General features: G+C 41.4%; 1 protein-coding gene across 2 annotated transcripts in view; it reads right to left on the reverse strand.

Moving 5' to 3' along the window:
• Window positions 1–15,897: 15,897 nt before the first annotated feature.
• Window positions 15,898–19,885, reverse strand: part of SAAL1 (serum amyloid A like 1) — a 29,210-nt gene continuing 25,222 nt past the window's right edge. For both annotated transcript variants that reach the window (XM_031016336.3, XM_055355974.2), the window contains exon 12: window positions 15,898–19,208. In XM_031016336.3, the coding sequence (XP_030872196.3) occupies window positions 19,116–19,208 (93 nt within the window). In that variant the 3' untranslated portion in view covers window positions 15,898–19,115. The remainder of the gene's footprint in view (window positions 19,209–19,885) is intronic.

Below are 19,885 nucleotides of genomic sequence, written 5' to 3' on the forward strand. Positions count from 1 at the left end.
GCCTCTTATAGTTATTTTTAGATGTACAATTAAATTATTTTTGACCATAGTCACTGCACCCGGACTCTTATAGTTATTTTTAGATGTACAATTAAATTATTATTGACCACAGTTACCGGACATTACTGTTTTTAATGCTCTGCATCTATTCCTTCTGTTGAAAAAACTCTGGTTTTCTTCTGGGGACTCCTCTCTCAGTCTCAGTCCATTTGCTTTGGTTGGACCTACTTCTACTCCTCCTGCCCTCTCCCCGAGTTCTAGGGCAGTTGCAGGACTCTGGACTGGCTGAGGAGAGGATCAATAGCCTTTGGCCAGATTAATTGGTTCAGTAATGAGCACATGATGCAATTTGGACCAATAAGAATCAGGCCCAAGACTTCTGTTTTCAATTTAGAAGATAGTTTCTCTTTCTTATCTTTAACTCTGGAGGATAAAAGCCTGAAGTTCATGGAAGTCATCTAGTGAAGAAGGCTTATTGAAGGTGATGGCAAGGTGGTATCTACTGATAGATGAAAAGAAACCAGGACCTAAGGCACTGCTTAGGTACCTGGAACCATCCTACCTGAAGCTTGACTCCTCTTTTGTTAAGCCATAGGTTTTTGACCCATAAGTTACTGGTTTTTTTTCTATCCCACGAATATATTTTTTATTTTCTTAAAGTCCTTTAATAATTTTCTTCCAGAAAGACTGCAGTATTTTGAAAGTACTTCAAAATACTCATATGTCCAAGTGTTTCAATTCTAGAGTCTTGCTGTCTTTGTCATTTCATAGCTCGCCTTGGGAAGGTAAGTAAAACTGGTACAGCATTTTATATGATGGCAGTTCAATGTTCGTGTATTATACATGTAGAAAACAAAGCATTTTTAGGTAAAAATGGGGGAGGACTTTATAATCAGACAAATATGAATTCAAATTTCAACACTTCCACTTACTACCTGTGTGAACATCAACAAATTTCTTAACTTCTCTAAACCTTTCTTCATCCAGAAAAGATAGAGATGATACTATCTCCCTCGTGAGAATTGTGTTAATAAGATAATATATGTATGTAAATTCCCTAGATCAGGTCCTAGCACACAATAAGTACTCGGTAATTGCAAATTTCCTTCCTCTTCCCTTTCTTTATGGTGCTTCAATAAATTTCAACAAAGAATAATATTGCAGAGAGGAACATTTATTTTAATACATGTTTTAACCCCCAATCCTTATACAAATATCTTACCAGGGTTTGGAAAGTAACATGAGCATTCCTGATCTGTGCAGTTATTTTTTGAAAGTTATAATCCCAAGATGTTATACTTCTAAGATAGCAAAAGTCATATTGAATTGTTGGTGTTGAGTCATTTAAAAAGTAAATCAAATGTGGGTATGTGGTGTGTGGAAAGCGTAGAGAAGAACTTTCCTTTTTTGTGTGCAGTGAAATCAAAGCAAAGTGTAGCCTTGCCACTCGTATGCACATCTTAGGAAAAATCATTCTCTGAAAAATTATTCTTAGGCTGATCTATAGAGATTTTAATACCATGCTAATATACAAACTGAGAGTTTAAAATGCATGCTAATTGTCTTGTGACTGGAGATTTAGGTAAAAAGAATAGTTTTGGACATCACAATGTGATTTATGTGTATGGTTAAGAAAGATTAGGGAAATTTTTCTTCAGGGAAAAATTAGGCCCAAGGTAAAAGTTGTGCTTACTATTCTTCAGCTATATATTGTGAGCATGCAGCAAACTAAAGGTTTTTCTGATATCAATCTCTAAAATTTATATAGTGCTTTACATTTTACAAAGTACTTTTATTTATATTGTTTACTTTGGTCATTAAAGTAACTGAGACTCAGATGGTTCGGTGACTTATCTAAAGTTACATGGCTTGTAAATGGCATAATATGAACTAGAAACCACCTGTTCTGTCTCTCAGCTCTGTGTGGTTTTACTCATCATGCTACTTCTTCTAAGAGGAAACGTGATTTGAACTCCAGTGAATGAATATGTACATGTTTAGCTTAGATTTTATCATTTACTTGAAGGAGATCCCTGTAACAAGCGACAACCATTTTCCAGAAACCACAGTTGCCGTGGGAATGCTCCCTAAGCTTACTTCTGTCTATGGCATTGTAAATATTTGTTCCTTTGTTTCTCTCCTTGGCCATAAACTCTTTCAGGGCAGGAACTGTGCCTTTCACCTCTAGGGCAGGATCCAGCACAGTGCCTATTACAGAGAAGGCTGTTAATAAGTAATTATCCAATACATGCTTGTTGAGAAGGAATATATGAATACAAAAATGAAGCTGGGCGTGGTGGCGGGCACCTTTAGTCCCAGCTACTTGGAAGGATGAGGCACGAAAATCACTTAAGCCCACGAGGCGGAGGTTGCAGTGAGTGGAGATCGTGCCACTGCACTCCAGCCTGGGCAACAGATTGAGACTCCGTCTCAAACACAAAAAGAAAAAAGCAAGTCTATGTGAGATGTGAGAGAAATGCAAGACATGATAATAAAAACAAAATGCTGTCTGTAATCCTTAATCATGAAGGTCAAAGCTCCATTTATGCCTCCACGCGTGTGAAACAGAGGCTGCTTCTTTAAGACCTCAGATGTTAGAAGCCATATGGCATTCTATCCATGTTCAAATTGAAATTAATTTGATGAGGCAAAGGGATAGAGGAGAGAGGTTAGGCCGGGACATAATCTCTTGAGTCCTCAAGATCCAGATCTACTAAATCTCCCTGCAAAAAGCATAGTAATCTTCACAACATGACATCTTCAGTGAGCTGTCATATCAGATGACACCCAAATGGCTTTACGGGAAGAGGGGTGTACAAGTCTGTTTACACACAGCATTACACAAATTTCATTCCAAATCCCCTTCAATTCTCAATTACACTTTTTAAAATTACAATTGGAAAACCTGTTTATCACTTGAACTTCTCTGCTTCAACACATTGCCTCATGAAGTGTTGGCTTGTGGCCATTTCAAACACACTGAGCAAAATGGCCCAACAAGTATCGATCATGACAAAGCCTTTCATTTGCTGTGCATTACAGCTTGCCAAAAGTCACACAGTAAGTGGCAGAGGGGGAACAGAACCTAAGGCCTCACTTATCCTTGGAAACATTTTACCTCAATGTACCACAACATTTCAAAAAGTAGATTGAGGAACCCAAAGATATATTTCATTTTTCAGTTCCTTCAGGTTTTTAAGACTTCATTAAGTTTGGGTTCTGAATCATATAGAAACCTCCCAATCCTTTAGTGATAATTATGAAAGCACTCAATACCATCTGGAAGAGCCAAGACATTCTAAGACTAGGACTCGTGATTTACATTAAAGACAGCGTGAATGGTGCCCCCCGGAGTTGTACCATGCAGCATTCCTGCTCAAGTTAATAACGCAAACTGTGCAAAAATGCCATTAATATGGAAACACAGAATGGTCTGAATCATTAGGAAGTGCTGGCTACTCAGATTTTGGGGTGAGGAAAACTATCTTATAGCATGAGAATCAACTGTGCTTGGGGAAATTGGCCCCGTTACTTGGGCACACTTGATTTCCCTCAATGTCTGCTGTCTTAATGTTTGCTTTGTGTTGTTCAAAGAGGCATTATCGCCCTGCTCATACAGTGCCACTAGCCTTTTCTCCAACAAGTTAAACAGCATTTGTTGAGGCTGCAGAAAGCAAAGCCAGTACCATTTGTCAAATTAATGACCTCTGAAGCTTTTATGAAAGGGTATGATAAGTCTACATCAGGGGAAATGAGCAAACGTGATGATTAACCTCCCTTCTTTGTTTCTCCAACTGAGCTTAAGGTACTGTGACCGAGCTTTCATGGAAATCAGGAAGATTCTGAGAGAATCCAAATGTAACCATCTGGGAGAGTTAAGACAAGAAAATACACCATGTGGAGAGACAAGGACTGCTACTCCTGGAGTTCCAAATGGACAGAAGGAGAGAGCTTCCTCTCATCTTTGGGAAAATCCTATCTACATAGCATAAATGCCCCATACTCCACCCTGGAAGAGGCTAATCAGAGGCACCTCCTCATGGGTGCCAGATATTAGAAGATTTTACAGGCTCCATTGCGGCAGAAGGTAATCAAAAAGGCCCAAGCCCCACCCTACAGAGAGCAGCACCATGACCTTAAACTGCCTTTGTTGGTCACTTGGAGAGGGAGGGTCCATTTTCCTCAGTGGGCAACAAAGCCGCTGATAATCAGATGCACACATGACGTGGATGTAACCTGCTAAGGAAGTGTTTGATATACCAGAGGAGCCAGGACTCACAACAAGCCTGGCCAGGAAAAAGAAGCCTCAGAGAACCCCAGAGCAGCCTCTACTTTGTAGATGATATGAGTAAATACAACGCAGACAGCCACTTAGCAAGTTCAGAGCCACTTCCAAATGACACTGAGAGCCTGGCATCAGCTCCTGCACAGCAAGCCCCATTCTCTCCCCTTCAGGCTGTGTGCGTGTTCACTCCAGTGAGTCACAAAGACACATTCCCAGGTGCACACCTGGCCAAAAGCACAGAAGAGGAAGTCGCACATGTGACCATCCTCTGCCAACCAGCCCACGTGTACAGCAGAAATCAGTATTGTTTGCCTCTGTAATAAAATCATTGCATAAATTTTGTAGAGCTTTGAATCAGCCTCACAAGTGTCACCAGGCAACTCTTCCAAGAAGGGTAGGGGGATGGTGAGGTAGAGAACTCCAGGGACACAGAAAAGGACCATGGTGTGTTTCTTGCAAAGCCCTTGTGCTGGAAATGCTATGAAGGCAAAAACTTTATGCTGACCATGAAACCCAATCAATATAACACAAAATTCAGGCCAGGTACGATGGCTCACACCTGTAATTCCAGCATTTGGGGAAGCCAAGGCGGGCAGATTGCTTTAGCTCAGGAGTTCGAGACAAGCCTGGGCAAACATGGCGAAACCCCGTCTCTATAGAAAATACAAAAAAAGGCCAGGAGTAGTGGCTCATGCCTGTAATCCCAGCACTTTGGGAGGCCGAGGCAGGCAGATCATCTGAGGTCAGGAGTTCAAGACTAGCCTGGCCAGCCTGGTGAAACCCCGTCTCTACTAAAAAATACAAAAATTGGCTGGGTGTAGTGGTGGGCACCTGTAATCCCAGCTACTTGGGAGGCTGTGGCAGGAGAATCGCTTGAACCTGGGAGTGGGAGGTTGCAGGGAGCCAAGATCACACCACTGCACTCCAGCCTGGGCAACAAGAGTGAAACTCCATCTAAAAAAAAAAAAAAAAAAGGAAAAGAAAATACTAAAAAATAGCCAGGTGCGGTGGTGCACGCCTGTGGTCCCAGCTACTTGGGAGGCTGAGGTGGGAGAATCACTTGAGTCTGGGGTGCAGAGGCTGCAGTGAGCTGAGATCATGCCACTGCACTCCAGCCTGGGCAACAGAGCAAGACTCTGTCTCAAAAAAGAAAAAAAATCCTCAATAAAACTACAGAACCTTGCACTTGTAGCAACCAATGCTTCCACTCCACACTGGAGTTCTCTCTGAAAGCATTGCAAAAATCCCTGTTAAGGTCATGGGCCAAAACATAAGGGAGACAAAACCACAAAGGGTGACATCGGTTGCTTGTAATGGTTAGCTGCCACGTGGTGGTAGCCATAAGATGGCTGCTAATCTGCATCTTCAGCCAAATTACACTTCTGAAAAGCTTGTGCTCAATAAGCAACCAGCTGACTGGACTAAGACCACCACAAGGATGGGGAAGGGCAGATTCAGATTTTATGGCACCTGAAAATCATTCAAGTTGGGGGCCTTGTCCAATAAAAATAATATAAAATTTCACATTCAAAATTGCTAGGCACCTCCCAGAGTCATGGAAGGAGACCACATGACCAAGTGAGGGGCCATTAAACCCATGGTTCCCAAACTTTGCCGTACAGTGGAACCACTTGGGGAGCTTTTAAAAAGTCCTGGTGCCCAGTTCGCACCCCATATCAATTGAATCAGAATGTCTGGGGGTAGAAACCAGGCACTGGCATTTTTAAAGAGCCTGTGGTGATTCCAATCTGCATGAAAGTTTGGGAACCACTACCTTAAGGGTTAAGCCTTATTGACGTAAGTCAGCCTCCAGCTAGGGAACATAGTTTTCATTCACTTATTTAACTAACATTTGTGGAGCAATTGCCCTATGTCAAGCACTGTATCCCCCAAAATTTAGTGCTGTGCCTGACATGGAGCTGGCCATCAGCAAACGCTTGCTGAATATAAAAATGAATATGTTCAACAGTGTCTCCCGTTTCACATTGGAGATGGGTTGTAGACTGGATGTGGAATTCCAATTTATCTTTCTCTTTAGATGTGTCAGCATTTTAAAGGAATACTTTAGGCTTACCCCAGGATAGACATGCTTCATGGCTTCACCATACACATTAGGTGCTCCCTGTAGATTCTGGATATAAAAGAAGTCAGTCAGCAAGCCTACTGAAATATAATGAAATCTCTCTTTTATCTACCATCCTGCTCTTTGTTTTCTTGAAAATGGATCCATGTATGTGGAAGAATATTGAGTATATCTAACTATAGGGATTCCAAAAGTCTCTAAGCCTTCTTATTTTATCTCCCTTATCTATCTTACCTATCATAACTTCAGCAAATTCATCTCCTCCTACTCTTCCCATATTGTAGGGTCTAGGTCTCAAAATTCAACTCATACTATTGCTCAGATGCAGAGAGAAAGGTAACAGCTTCATTTTGCCTGTGACAAATCTGCTATTTCTCTGGAGCCCCCATCTGTTAGTAGCAGGAAAATTAACAAACTGAAGACCCAATTCAGTTTCAATTTACTCTGGTCCAATAACTTAAATAGAGCCTTTAAGAATTGCCCAGTCCTTAGTGGGGCATGGTGGCAGGTGCCTTTAATCCCAGCTACTTGGGAGGCTGGGGTGGGAGAATTGCTTGAACCTGGGAGGTCGAGGCTACAGTGAGCCAAGATTATGCCACTGCACTCTAGCCTGGGTGACAGAGTGAGACTCCGTCTAAAAAAAAAAAAAAATTGCCCAGTCTTTAATTTAAAAAAAAAAAGATTCAGTGCTTAAATAGCTTCCTCTTAAGACGGAGCCCAACTTTATGAAAGAGAGGTACACCTGTGAGACCTCATGGTAGGTGTGGAGAGGATTATGTTCTTTCCAACTCTAGCCTCTTGGTTTCCAACATGCTGGTTGCTTCACTGTTGTGTGAGGCTGTGTTGTGAAGCTAATGTAATTTAGGGATTTTGTTTTTCTTGGCCTGGGTAAGACTCCACAGTACTCCCTGAGTGAGTAGGCCTCATCACAGTTCCCACTGGCAACAAACCTTTGAGCCTCTCACATATACATCATTCCTCTAGTCTCTGCTGTGGCACAATCGTTCCCTGCCATGCAGGTGTGTTGGCATGTCCACTAGCTCTCAACTCAGCATTGATATTGCATGGGAACTTCAGGAATCACAGGAAAGCTAAAATTCAGAACCTCCCTCTACAGGTGAGATATGGCCAAGCCCTGGGTTGGAATGAGAGTGGTCTGAGTGATTTCCTTGTTAAGTCCCAAAAGAGGAGTGGGTGGAAGCATTTATCTGCTGTCCTTAATTGTCATGGAGGGTGGGCAGTGGTGGAAGGGTGCTGCTGAGCCTGCATATAAACTGCAGGGAGATATTCTCTCACTAAATATATACATCACTTATAGTTGTGTAATCCTCAAGAGACCCCCACATCTCCGACTAGCATAGAAGTTGGAAGAGTGAAAGTACATAGCTTCAGGAGAAGTGAGATGGACCTTGAACTTTCAGAAACTGATGGAATGAACAGCTATTAACTAGCCCCCCTGTCTTCCTCCTATCTTGAATTGTCACCTCTTAGTCCCACTAACTGAGCACAGTGCTTAACACACAATAAGTTCAAATCACAATATACTTTGGAATGAATGAATGAATGAATGAGAAGTGTTAATCTACAATTCGGTTTCTCTCTTACGGGTTCAATAAACTTCAACAAAGCACTTGGTGATCACATATTGGAAATTCATCTTTGACTGAAGACATGACACTCTCAATAGAACCTATGTTCTATTAACATCCCATTTCTCCCAGGGAGGGCCACACCGTCTGCCCACTGAAACTCTCCAAGGTCCAATAGCAATCTTACTGGAGTGCAGTTTGAGAGAACTGGTCAAGAGTGATGATAGGGGCTTTACAAAGAAAAAATTGAGCTCAAATTTCAGAGCAAGAAAAAATGGATTTTAACCAAAGATAAGTATTCCCAAACTCTACGATGTGGCAAATAAGCTCATGGTAGCTCCTCTGTATTAGACATAGACACAGATAAAAATTAGTAGACCAATCCAATTCTTCTGCTAACAATCACATCAACTACCAAACTTCTCTTCTGCTCCTTCTGCACTTGTTTCCAGAACCAACGTCCATTCCCCGGGACAACCCGCCACATGTACGCTGGCTCCACTGCCCAGTGTTTCTGTTGTTTGGAATTATTTAGGCAGAGCTGTAACCCCTTTCCCATAACTACCCCCTCCCCACCATCCAATTGCTTTCTTCTGGTTCTTTTTATCTACAATTTCAAAAGAAACATTTTGGCTCCCATTGGCAACAAATCCTTGAATCTCTTTCTCATCATTTCTCTAGATGAGAGGCTTAGAGGGGAAATAAGACAGGAAGAATTTTTTTTTCTTTTTCAATTAACTTCAATTTCTTTCAAGTCTAAGTAAACTCCGGGCCCAGAACAACCAGGATGATATAATTATGGAAACTATTAATCTCTCCATCAAAGGAGAGCCAGCTCATGGTTACGGAGCAGTTGGCACGTTCCTCCAAAGGGTTTCTGCAGCATGATGTTCCTGGTTTCCCTCGGAGTCACAAATGCTCAGGGTACACCTTTTAGCAAGTAGGCAACTTCCTAAGAAAATGAAATAATCCATGAGTACTTTGTGAGTTGTTCTGGGAAATTGGGCATTTTTCCTTAATTGCTCTAAAGAAATAGCCAACCCACATTAAAGCATGTTCAAACAGAATGAAAGAGAAAAATCTAACATTTTCAGATCACTCAAGGCTCATCCAAAATTGTCAAATTTGGATCTTTAAAGACCAGTCAGATATCACTTGATGTGAGCAACGAACAAAGGGGTGCATCTGGAACAAGAAGTCTCCAAATTGCTTTGAATATTGAACATCATGGAAATGGCAACAATCTCTAGAGGTCACTTAGGACAAACAGAACAGTTATCTGGTTTGTTCAAACCTAAAATAAATATAAAAAGAAATTAGAGAATTTAATTTAGAGATTTTATTCCAGGGCATCAACAAACTTTTGTTCTTCCAATGACAACAGAGTACAGACTTCTCTGTGATGGAGGGCAGGGGCAGTGTTAAAGGATTTAGGAGTTTCCTCCAGAAATTCCTGCCAATTGGCTTATTCCTGGGTACAGATAGGAAAAGTCCAACACCAGTTGCATTTTGAAGGAAGCACATTCATAGATTTACAAAGGCCATCAGCCTTCCAAAATACAGCTCCCCAAAAGAACGAATTTGCAGAGATGCCAAATTCCTCAAATGGTTTAGGTTCAACAGGCACCACTCAAAACAAAACTACATGATCGTATGTTGAGTGACATAATAAAGCCATAGTATATGCATTTGCTTGAATTGTGGGCTGTGATTAATATATACAATCCTTACCCACTGACTGCTTTCAATGTATACTGCTTCCTGGAAGCAAGCCCATACTTCAGGAAGTCAGGCTTCTCCAAGGGAACAGGAAGCCTCTTTGTTCCTTCTTCCCACTATCCTGTTGTTGGAGCCTGCATGCACATTGGGCCTGAGCAGGAAAGTGTCACTTCTGTGAAGAGACTGTTCACAGAACTTTAATTTCTCTTGTAATCATATAAAGCCTGAATGGTAAGGGGGAAAACCCATAAAGGTCATTATAAACAGATCCCGTGATGTCAAAGGAAAAACAGCTGGAGAGAGGGAGTTTAATAAGCAGCCTTCTTTTATTACAACAGGCTTGACGTCATTGATCATTTATTATTTCCAACACTAAAACATAAAGCCATGTGCTATACTGTGGACCAGGATGAAAAGGATATGTGGACTTTTCTGAGTATTTTAATATCCTTTTATTGACAGTAGATAGAAGATCTGAACAAGGACTGGGAACAGGAAATGATTTTAGCGATTTCATTACAGTAATAGAGAAAAGCATTACCAATGGCAGCATTTGGCAGATGGTCTGGTAAGTCCTCAACCTCTAAACAGCCTGCAGGTCAACAAGCTCAATATTGATACAAGGTCAGTATGTAATTATGAGGTGTTCTAGCAAGCAGAATAGTTTTTATAAATATGGGCTGTAGCCTTGGCAGTGGAACACAGGAAGCTGGTGTTTAAAAGTTAGTTTAGGACGGGTGCAGTGGCTCACTGCGGCCTGTAATCCCAGCACTTTGGGAGGCCGAGGTGGGTGGATTACTTTAGGTCAGGAGTTCGAGACCAACCTGGCCAACATGGTGAAAACCCATCTCTACTAAAAGCACAAAAATTAGCTGGGCGTGGTGGCGGGCTCCTGTAATCTCAGCTACTCGGGAGGCTGAGGCAGGAGAATCACTTGAACCCAGGAGGCGGAGGTTGCAGTGAGTTGAGATTGCACCACTGCACTCCAGCCTGGGTGACAGAGCGAGACTCCGTCTCAAAAAACAAGGAGAGGTGTTTAGAGGCAGCACAAAGTATGCAATAAGACCACGACTAAAGAGTTCTTGATGCTCCAGTACAAATCAGATTTGCAATGAAATATCAAGCATGGTACATCTTTACTTAGTTTAGCTCTAGTGAAAAATAAACATGGCTGTAGAATTTTCAGAGTTTTGAGATTTTTCAGATCTCATTCAAGAAAACCTAAGAAGTGATCAGCCAATTCATTTTAACCAACATCAAACATCATTTTGGTGAGGCCCCCTTAGAAACAGATTTCCCTGGAACAAAACATTAGTGTTTGGAAGCTCCCTAATATGTGAGATTTGTACAGGCCTTTACAATTTCCAGTGTTAGTTTAATCTCATTAACACTTCAAGTAATCCTGCAGGGAGGCAATTTAACCTCATCTCTACTCTATAGATGAGGATGCTCAGAAAAGCTAACTGACTTGGTCAAGGTCATACTGACCCTTGGTCACCTTGATCAATAGTTTTCTTTTCATTTTCACCACTAATGTGTGTTCTGTTTCTGTTTAATATGATCAATTTATGTTCAATATTCTATGTATTTTAACAAAATCAAAATCGTATTGCATATCCAATGTGTTGTTTCCCTTTTTAAAAAACATGCTTCCCATTATGCCATACCTGCTTGGTCAAGCATGGGTGTGAAATATAAGTTCCTTACAGGAAATATCCTTATAGGAAACCTTTCTGTAGAAGGCTATGATTTTGAGTGTCCAGCGCCAATTCATCACACGGAGCTACTTTTCCTGAGCCCTAGGTGGAGCAGTCATGTTCAGAGGTGAGAACAGTGGATCTGGAGTTCAGCTTCAAATGTACTATTTCCTTGTGAACTGTCACTTATAAGCTGTAAATCTCTCCCAATTTAGTCCAGTGTCTCCCTGTACAACCTGTCTCTTTCGTTGACATTGTTAGCCCTTTAAATGTTTGTATTCCTTGGAGCTTTGTCCTAAGTCCTTAAGCTGTATCTCTAGCCCACTCTCTCACAGAGTTCCAAGTCTGTATGGAAATGGGACATCTCCATGTGGATGTCCAACAGGTATTCAAAATTGAACACGTCTTTTACCCACCTTTACCTGCAACTCTTCCTGGGTTACTTCCCTATCATGATGAATGATACCATCATCTATTCAGTCACCTAATCCAGAATTCTGGATTTAACTTCTCACTTTCCTTTGCTTCAAACTGATGCCCAAATCCAGTTGCGTCTACTGCTAAACCTCTCTGTATCAAGCCCCTCCTCCCTCAGAAGGCTTTCAGTGATCATGACACTTTAAGGGCTTCTCACTGCCTTCAAGGTTACACTCAGCGTGGTGATGTGCCACTGAGGACCAGAGAGTTTCCCTTTTCCACTACGTTTTACAAAAAAATCCTCCTCGGCCCCATGAGGCCTGTGGTTTAGATCTCAAGGACACACAAGAAATCAATCAGTTGGCTCTTCAGAACCTTATATCATGGATGGTTTGTGTCTCATCCAGAATTGGGGAACTTTCACTACCCTGCATCCTACCCTTCTGTAATCCCACGGACACTTCCACATTTTCTCTGTCTGTCACTTATTACACCATTCCCGGTGCCATTTTTTTTTTAAAAGATGGGAATGCAAATGATCATATCCCAAGTAGAATTTATTATAAGTTAAATTTACTATAGGGATTTGGGCATATCTTACAGACAACGTAAAGCAGGAATTACTGCTGGAACCCATGAGACTGTAACATGAAGCTGGAAAGCGGCTGAGCATTAAGGCAGCTTTTCTTTCATGCTGTTTCAGTGAGAGGTTACTTCAGTAAAGATGTGTAACAAACTACCCCAAGATGCAATGACTCAAAACAATAATCATTTAACTACTCATCACAGATCTGTAGGTTGGCTGCAACTCAGCTAGGTTAGGCTGGACTCCAGGTTGCAGATTAAAAAAAAAAAATTTCTTTTTAAAGGATGGGGTCTTGCTCTGTCACCTATCCTGAAGTGCAGTGACACGACTATAGCTCACTGCAGCCTCAAACTCCTGGGCTTCAGGCAATCCTCCTACCTCAGCTTCCCAAGTAGCTGGAATTACAAGTGCAAGCCACCACACCCAGCACCGGCTGCAGATTGGGTTTAGGTTTGCTCCACGTTTCTCATCCTTCATGGATCAATGGCTACCCAGGGCATGCTCTTCTCACTGTAAATGACAGGAGCACAAGCAAACTGCTAAAAGTAATCTGCTTACATCCGCTCCATTAACATTCTATTGGCCAAAGCAAGTGACTTGGTCAAGCTCAAAGTCAAGGGACAGGGAAGTACGCTCCATTCACGGAGAAGCCATGGCAAGGGCACGATACACAGAGGTGAACAATCAAGAATAATGATCCAGTCTGCTACAGGATGCATGACCTCTATGCAGACCAGCTTCTTCCTCTGTTCTTCTTACACATGACTCTGGAATTCCAGGCCCATTAGGTCAAGATTTTTGTGTGCTTTGTCCACAGTATTTCTATTACACAGATTTTGTCTGTTTTGTTTACTGCTGTCTTCCTAGTACTTAGAATACCTGGTACATAGTGGATGATAAATATGACTGGCTGCCCCCGCAAATAGTGTCCTCAGCCTTGTAAGTTACATGGTCTAGAGTCCTGTGTCCTTGAGCCAACCTGAGTTGTCCAGCTTGGGTTAGGAGTAATTCCCTTATTAAACCATATGCTGTAACCGGGGGAAGAATGTGGGCAGTCCAGCGGCAATTTTGGAGAAAGGAATATGGATGTGCAGATAGCCTAGCTGTCTCTTCCACGTGATCTATCAAGACCTTCATGCTCCAGTCCATGCCTCCTCACAGTATGCAAGTACAGTATAGTGGCTAAAAGAATATTCATTAGGCTAGGCAGGTCCAGATCCAAGCCCTGGGTCAGCTACTTACTACCTAAATAACTTTCAGCAAGTTATTTTACCACTCTGAATCTTCATTTCTCCATCTATAAAATGGTGACAATTACCTTATGGGATTATTGCAAAATTAAATAATATACCTAAAGACCTTTACAGAGCGTCTGACACATAGTAAATCCTCAATAAATGGCAGTCATCTCTAACAGGAAATTAAGTCTGGTGTCTACCACATCCTTCTGTGTCCTGAGGTAAATTTCGTATCACACTCATTTTAATTTCAACTTTAGTTGATTGTGTTGGGTCACACACTTAGCCCAAAGTAGCCAAATCACAGGTGACTCACACTGCTTGATACAAAAAGACTAGTAACTACGCAAGAATTTCTCTCTCACAAATTTAAAGAAATACCAAGAGAATAAAGTGATTAAGCTGGCAGAACACAACCCCCCAAAAAAGACAGGCTGGTGTGGTCTTGAGAGACCACAGACAAGCTGAAGTCCTAAGAAAGAAGAAACGGAAATAAGGAAACCAGGTGAGACAGGGACTCAGAGCAGACCCTGATGCCACCTCCTTGGGTACAGATCCTCTCCCCTCCAGGTCTAATTTCAGTGTGGCATGACCCTCTCCCAGAATTGTGATCCTTGCCAGAGCCCTGAGGCATGAACAATTAGGATAAAATGAGAATGCCCTACTCCATGATGTTACTACACTACAGAATCCTGCAAACGTCCAGGAAAAACACGGTTGTTCAGAAAGGGCAATCACATGGGCACAATCATCATGATAGAAGGAGTAGCCTGATATTACGAAATCCTTGGCTGTGAAATGTGAACTCATGGAGGTTTTCTGGCTTTTATATTACAGATGTTCCTTGGGTTGTATAAAATTGGATTTAAGCAAATGTGACCTCATGCAAATTATCTAAGATACATCATAAAAGCTTAGCGATGCAGATTTTGCATTCTATATAGAAATACAAAGCAGTCAGGTTGATGAACAAATAATATGAGAGGTGAGTGGAGGGCTAGCAGCACCACCACAAGGTTCCCTCCTGCTTCCAGTCTCACCTGTGTTTTTTTTTTGGTTGCTGTACTGGCCCACAAGACTCAAGACTACATTGGCCCAGGCTCTTGTAGGTTTGACTAGCCCAATGACATAAAAGGAATAAGCATCATTCATAATCAAATTAAAGCTTAAGTTGTGTATGATTTATTTGCTTTTATAAATCTTTAACAGGAAGGCCAGGTGTGGTGACCTGCAAGCCCAGCACTTTGGGAGGCTGAGGCAGGATTGTTTGCAGCCAGGAGTTCAAGACAAGCCTGGGAAACAGTGAGAACCCATTTCTACAAAATCAATAAATAGGCCAGGTGTGGTGGCTCACGCCTGTAATCCCAGCCCACTGAGAGGCCAAGGCAGGTGGATCACCTGAGGTCAGGAGTTTCAGGCCAGCCTCGCCAATATGGTAAAACCCTGTCTACTAAAAATATAAAAATTAGCTGGGCTAGGCATGGTGGCTCACGCCTGTAATCCTAGCACTTTGGGAGGCAGAGGTGGGCGGATCACAAGGTCAGGAGTTTGAGACCAGTTTGACCAACATGGTGAAACCACGTTTCTACTAAAAATACAAAAATTAGCCGGGCATGGTGGCATGCGCTTGTAATCCCAGCTACTCAGGAAGCTGAGGCAGGAGAATCGCTTGAACCCGGGAGGTGAAGGTTGCAGTGAGCCGCGATCGCGCCACTGCACTCCAGCCTAGGTGACAGAGCAAGACTCCGTCTCAAAAAAAAGAAAGAAAGAAAGAAAGAAAGAAAACCCACAAAATTAGCCAGGTGTGGTGGTGCGTGCCTGTAATCCCAGCTACTCAGGAGGCTGAAGCAGGAGAATCGCTTGAACCTGGGAGGCGGAGGTTGCAGTGAGCCAGGATCACACCACTGCAATCCAGCCTAGGCAACAGAGTGAGACTGTCTCAAAATAAAATAAAAATGAATAAATAAATAAAAATTAGCTGGGCATGGTGGCATGCACCCATAGTCCCAGCTATGTGGGAGGCTGAGATGGAAGGATAGCTTTAGCCCAGGAGTTTGAGGCTGCAGTAACCTATGAGTGTGCCACTGCACTCTGGCCTGGGCAACAGAGCAAGACCTTGTCTCTGAAAAAAAAAAAAAAGAAAAAGTATAATGGAACCCCATGTAATTGTCACCCAGCTTCAGCAACTCCAATTCACAGCCAGTCTTGTTTCATCTACTCCACTAACTTACTTCTTTCCCTCTGCCCCAGACTAATTTGAAGCAAATCCAAGACATCATACTATTTCACTATAAATATATAACTTTTAATAATGGTTCTTGGATCTCAAACCAGCAACAAAAAGAAAACATATTCTATTCAGGATGCTGAGGCTGGAGGATTGCTTCAGCTCAGGAGTTTGAAACCAGTCTTAGCAAGAATATAGTGAGACCCGTATCTCCAAAAAAAAAATAGGAAAGAAAAATATGGTATGGTTAAGAGGGGCATTTGCCTATTTTCCCTTTCTTAAAACTTCTGACAGGAGCATGGAGGAAACTGAAGTTCCAAAGTGGTAAAAGAGAACACATGCTCAAGTAGAATAAATAATTCAGTCCTAAATTAATATGGACCTATTTCTTCTTTTTTAAAAAGGCTATTGATTAGGTCATAAAGAATATTAATTAAAAAAGAATATTAGTTGAAGAAACAGAATACTAGAGTTACAGATTATCAGCTTCACAGCTAGCTCACACACAGCATCATTATTGCCCAGTCCAGAAGAACAGATAATGGTGTTCAATATTTCATATACTTAAGATTTTCTGAACCCCTAACAGAGGTTGTTTTTTAATGCTTATAGTCGGTTTCTACATCTGCTTCACCAAAAAAAAGTATATCAGGCTGAGAGGTGGCTCTTAAACTTTTTCCCACTTACATACCAAAATTATTCAGTAACTAATTCAAAGCAAAGCAATAGAAAATATTAAAGATAGAGTGGGGAAACTCTTGATCTGGAAAGATGAACCCACCAAGAAAACAACAGTTTAGCTATATCCCATTTGCTGTAGGGGATAAAATATCTTAAAAAAAAAAAAAACAAAACAAAACAGTGGAAGGAAACCATGCCTTCTTTCTTAGTGGTTTAGGTACTTAAAATATCAAACTCAATATAACAAATGCTAACTCAAGCTCATTTTGCATTTTTCCTCTTCCCTGCCAAACAGTATAGGGAAAAAAATGAGTTTCCATTTCATTTGTGTATATAATTTCATTTGTATATAAAATTTCATATTTATGGTTCTGGAGAAAGCACCATTTCAAAATATCACTGCAACTGATTCAAGCACTAAATCTTGTGAGTGAATTCTTCAGAACATGCAGCATTAAAAATGCTTTAACATTGGTCACTTAAAAGTATCATAATTTATAGATATAGGATGTTTTCAAATATACCAAAGTACTATGAAAATATGTACCAAGACTCATAATGCTAACAATAAAGAAGTAACAAAGTAAACAGTGTAGGTCCAAGACAGAAATGTGAGCAGAAAATAAATTGGACACTCCTTGCCTTCCCACTACTATCCTTTCTCCTCCTCCCTCTGTAATTTGCCATTTTTGTGGAACACTCCTTCAGGTACATAAGGTCCTTGTGCTTCCCGTTTTAAAACATGCTCTCAGAAGGCTGGGCGTGGTGGCTCACGCCTGTAATCCCAGCACTTTGGGAGGCCGAGGCTGGCGGATCACGAAGTCAGGTTGAGACCATCCTGGCTAACACGGTGAAACCCCATCTCTACTAAAAATATTTAAAAAATTAGCTGGGCGTGGTGGCTGGTGCCTGTAGTCCCAGCTACTCGGGAGGCTGAGGCAGGAGAATGGTGTGAACCCGGGAGGCGGAGCTTGCAGTGAGCCGACATCCCGCCACTGCACTCCAGCCTGGGCGATAGAGCAAGACTCCGTCTCAAAAAAAAAGAAAAAAAGTTAAAAACAAACAAACAAAAAAACAACAACAAACAACATGCTCTCAGAAAAAACGTGAAATTCATATGCACTGAGGTAAACATAACTAATAACCTCAAGTATTATTCTTAATCAGTGTTTGCATCTTAAGCTTAAACTTAAACAAAAAAAAACCAAAAGTGGAATTTTCGTGTCAGCTAGCAGGTAGGAGTGATTTCAGTGCCTTTGAAATCTCATACTGAATATAGTCAATTCAGCCTACCAATAAGGTCAGCACTGAGGACATGCGAATATACATACAGTGTAGTATATATAACCCTACCAATGAGATTTCACCTGTAAGATTTTACTTTTATGTTCCAGTTCTTTTCAGCAGTGACACTTCCAACCATAAACCTACCTCTAAACTGGAAATCGTATTATCTCTTACCAATAAGATTATTGTTTTTATCACCAAAAATCTGGTTTTATCACCAAAAATCTCTCAAGGAAAGAAAACAAAGTATGAGGCAAGACCAGTGCTTTAAAGCCAAAAAACTGATATAAATTGGGAAGGGGCTATACCAAAAGTGAGGTTTAGAAAGCTGGCTTTGTTATTCATAACAGATATTTTCTTAAAAATCTATTAAAAAGCCCCCTCCCACCCAGCCAAACACATGCAAAGACTTGGTAGGAAAAAGCCCCTTCTCTTTCTCCCTTTTCCTTCCTGAATGTGGATAAAGGCCCAGAGATGGCACAGCCCCCTTAACCACAAGGCAATAAACATGAACGCAAAGGTCTACCTGGCAGACCACGTGAAGGGTGAAAGGAGCCACCTCATTACATCTGGACTTATTGCATAAGGTTCCTGAAAGAGATCAGATTCAGCTGCTACAGGAGGGTTTCTGTTACTGCAGCTGAATACACTTACAGTGGATACAAAGACGTAATTCTCACTTAAAAAAATCAAATTAGGCTGGGCGCAGTGGCTCACGCCTGTAATCCCAGCACTTTGGGAGGCCAAGGCGGGCGGATCACGAGGTCAGATCGAGACCATCCTGGCTAACACAGTGAAACCCCGTCTCTACTAAAAATACAAAAAATTAGCCAGGCGTGGTGGCGGGCACCTGTGGTCCCAGTTACTCAGGAGGCTGAGGCAGGAGAATGGCATAAACCCAGGAGGCGGAGCTTGCAGTGAGCTGAGATCGCACCACTGCACTCCAGCCTGGGCGACAGAGTGAGACTCCGTCTCAAAACAAACAAACAAACAAACAAAATTAACAGCTATGAAGAAAATCAACACTGATCTCGCACATATCCTAAAAAGAACCTCAATGATAAGCTTACATTTTTGCTTTCCTCAACTGAGGATGATAAATATCACATAAAAAGAGGGGTGACAGTGGTGAAACCCCAGATTCCAAAGTCAAAAAAAGTGAGACAAGTCTAAGACAGAAAAATGTTAACACCAGACAATTATGGTCTAATATGGGCTTTAGTTAATATTTCCAATAAGTCAATTTCAACTGTCAGTGAGAAAAATAAAGTCTATTTCTTGTACAGAAGTAATTCCAATTCAGGTTTTAAGTCTGAACCTTCAAACTTGGGAAGTTTTTTTCCAAGTCATCAGCAAGCGCCTTATCAACTTCGCGTAGGATTTTAATAAAATCTTCCACCTGTGAGTCAAACAAACAAACAAAAATCAAACGCAGAAGAGAAAAACGTGCTTTAAGGTACTGATTGCTCTACCTGTGGTTTCTAAATGGTCCAATGGAAAAGAAATGCTGGCAGATCTCCAGATGATAGTAACAGTACTTCCTAAGCAGTCTTCTAAATCATTCTCAAGGAAATGACTATGCTTTCCCATTCCGTTTTACTCTTGAGCTAGTACTTCTCCCCCTGCCTCTTCTTTACAGTCTGTTCCCACATTCTGTCCTTCATTTTCCTGAAAAAGTTCCTATTTTGAAATCTGATTCTAATAGTAGGAAATGTGATGTCATTTGAAGAACCATAAAAACCTACTGACTATTCCCAAGAATCTGATTTTGGCTTAATATAGATGTTATCTACTTCATAACAGAAAGGAGTACTATAAATTCAGAGCTTATTTTTTTCCTCTTAGAATTGTTACTCCCAATACTATTATGAATTTTCCAGTAGTCACCTTTTTTTCCCTCAACTTTTATTGTAGACTCAGGGGAGTCTAAATGTGCAGGTTTGTTATAAAGGTATATTACATGATGCCGAGGTTTGAGGCACAGATGAACCTGTTACCCAGGCAGTGAGCTTAGTACCCAATAGGTAGTTTTTCAGCCCTTGCCCTCCCTCTCTCCCTCCCCTCCTCCTGTAGTCC

The sequence above is a fragment of the Gorilla gorilla genome, chromosome 9, assembly GCF_029281585.2.
Source record: "Gorilla gorilla gorilla isolate KB3781 chromosome 9, NHGRI_mGorGor1-v2.1_pri, whole genome shotgun sequence".
NCBI lineage: Eukaryota > Metazoa > Chordata > Mammalia > Primates > Hominidae > Gorilla > Gorilla gorilla.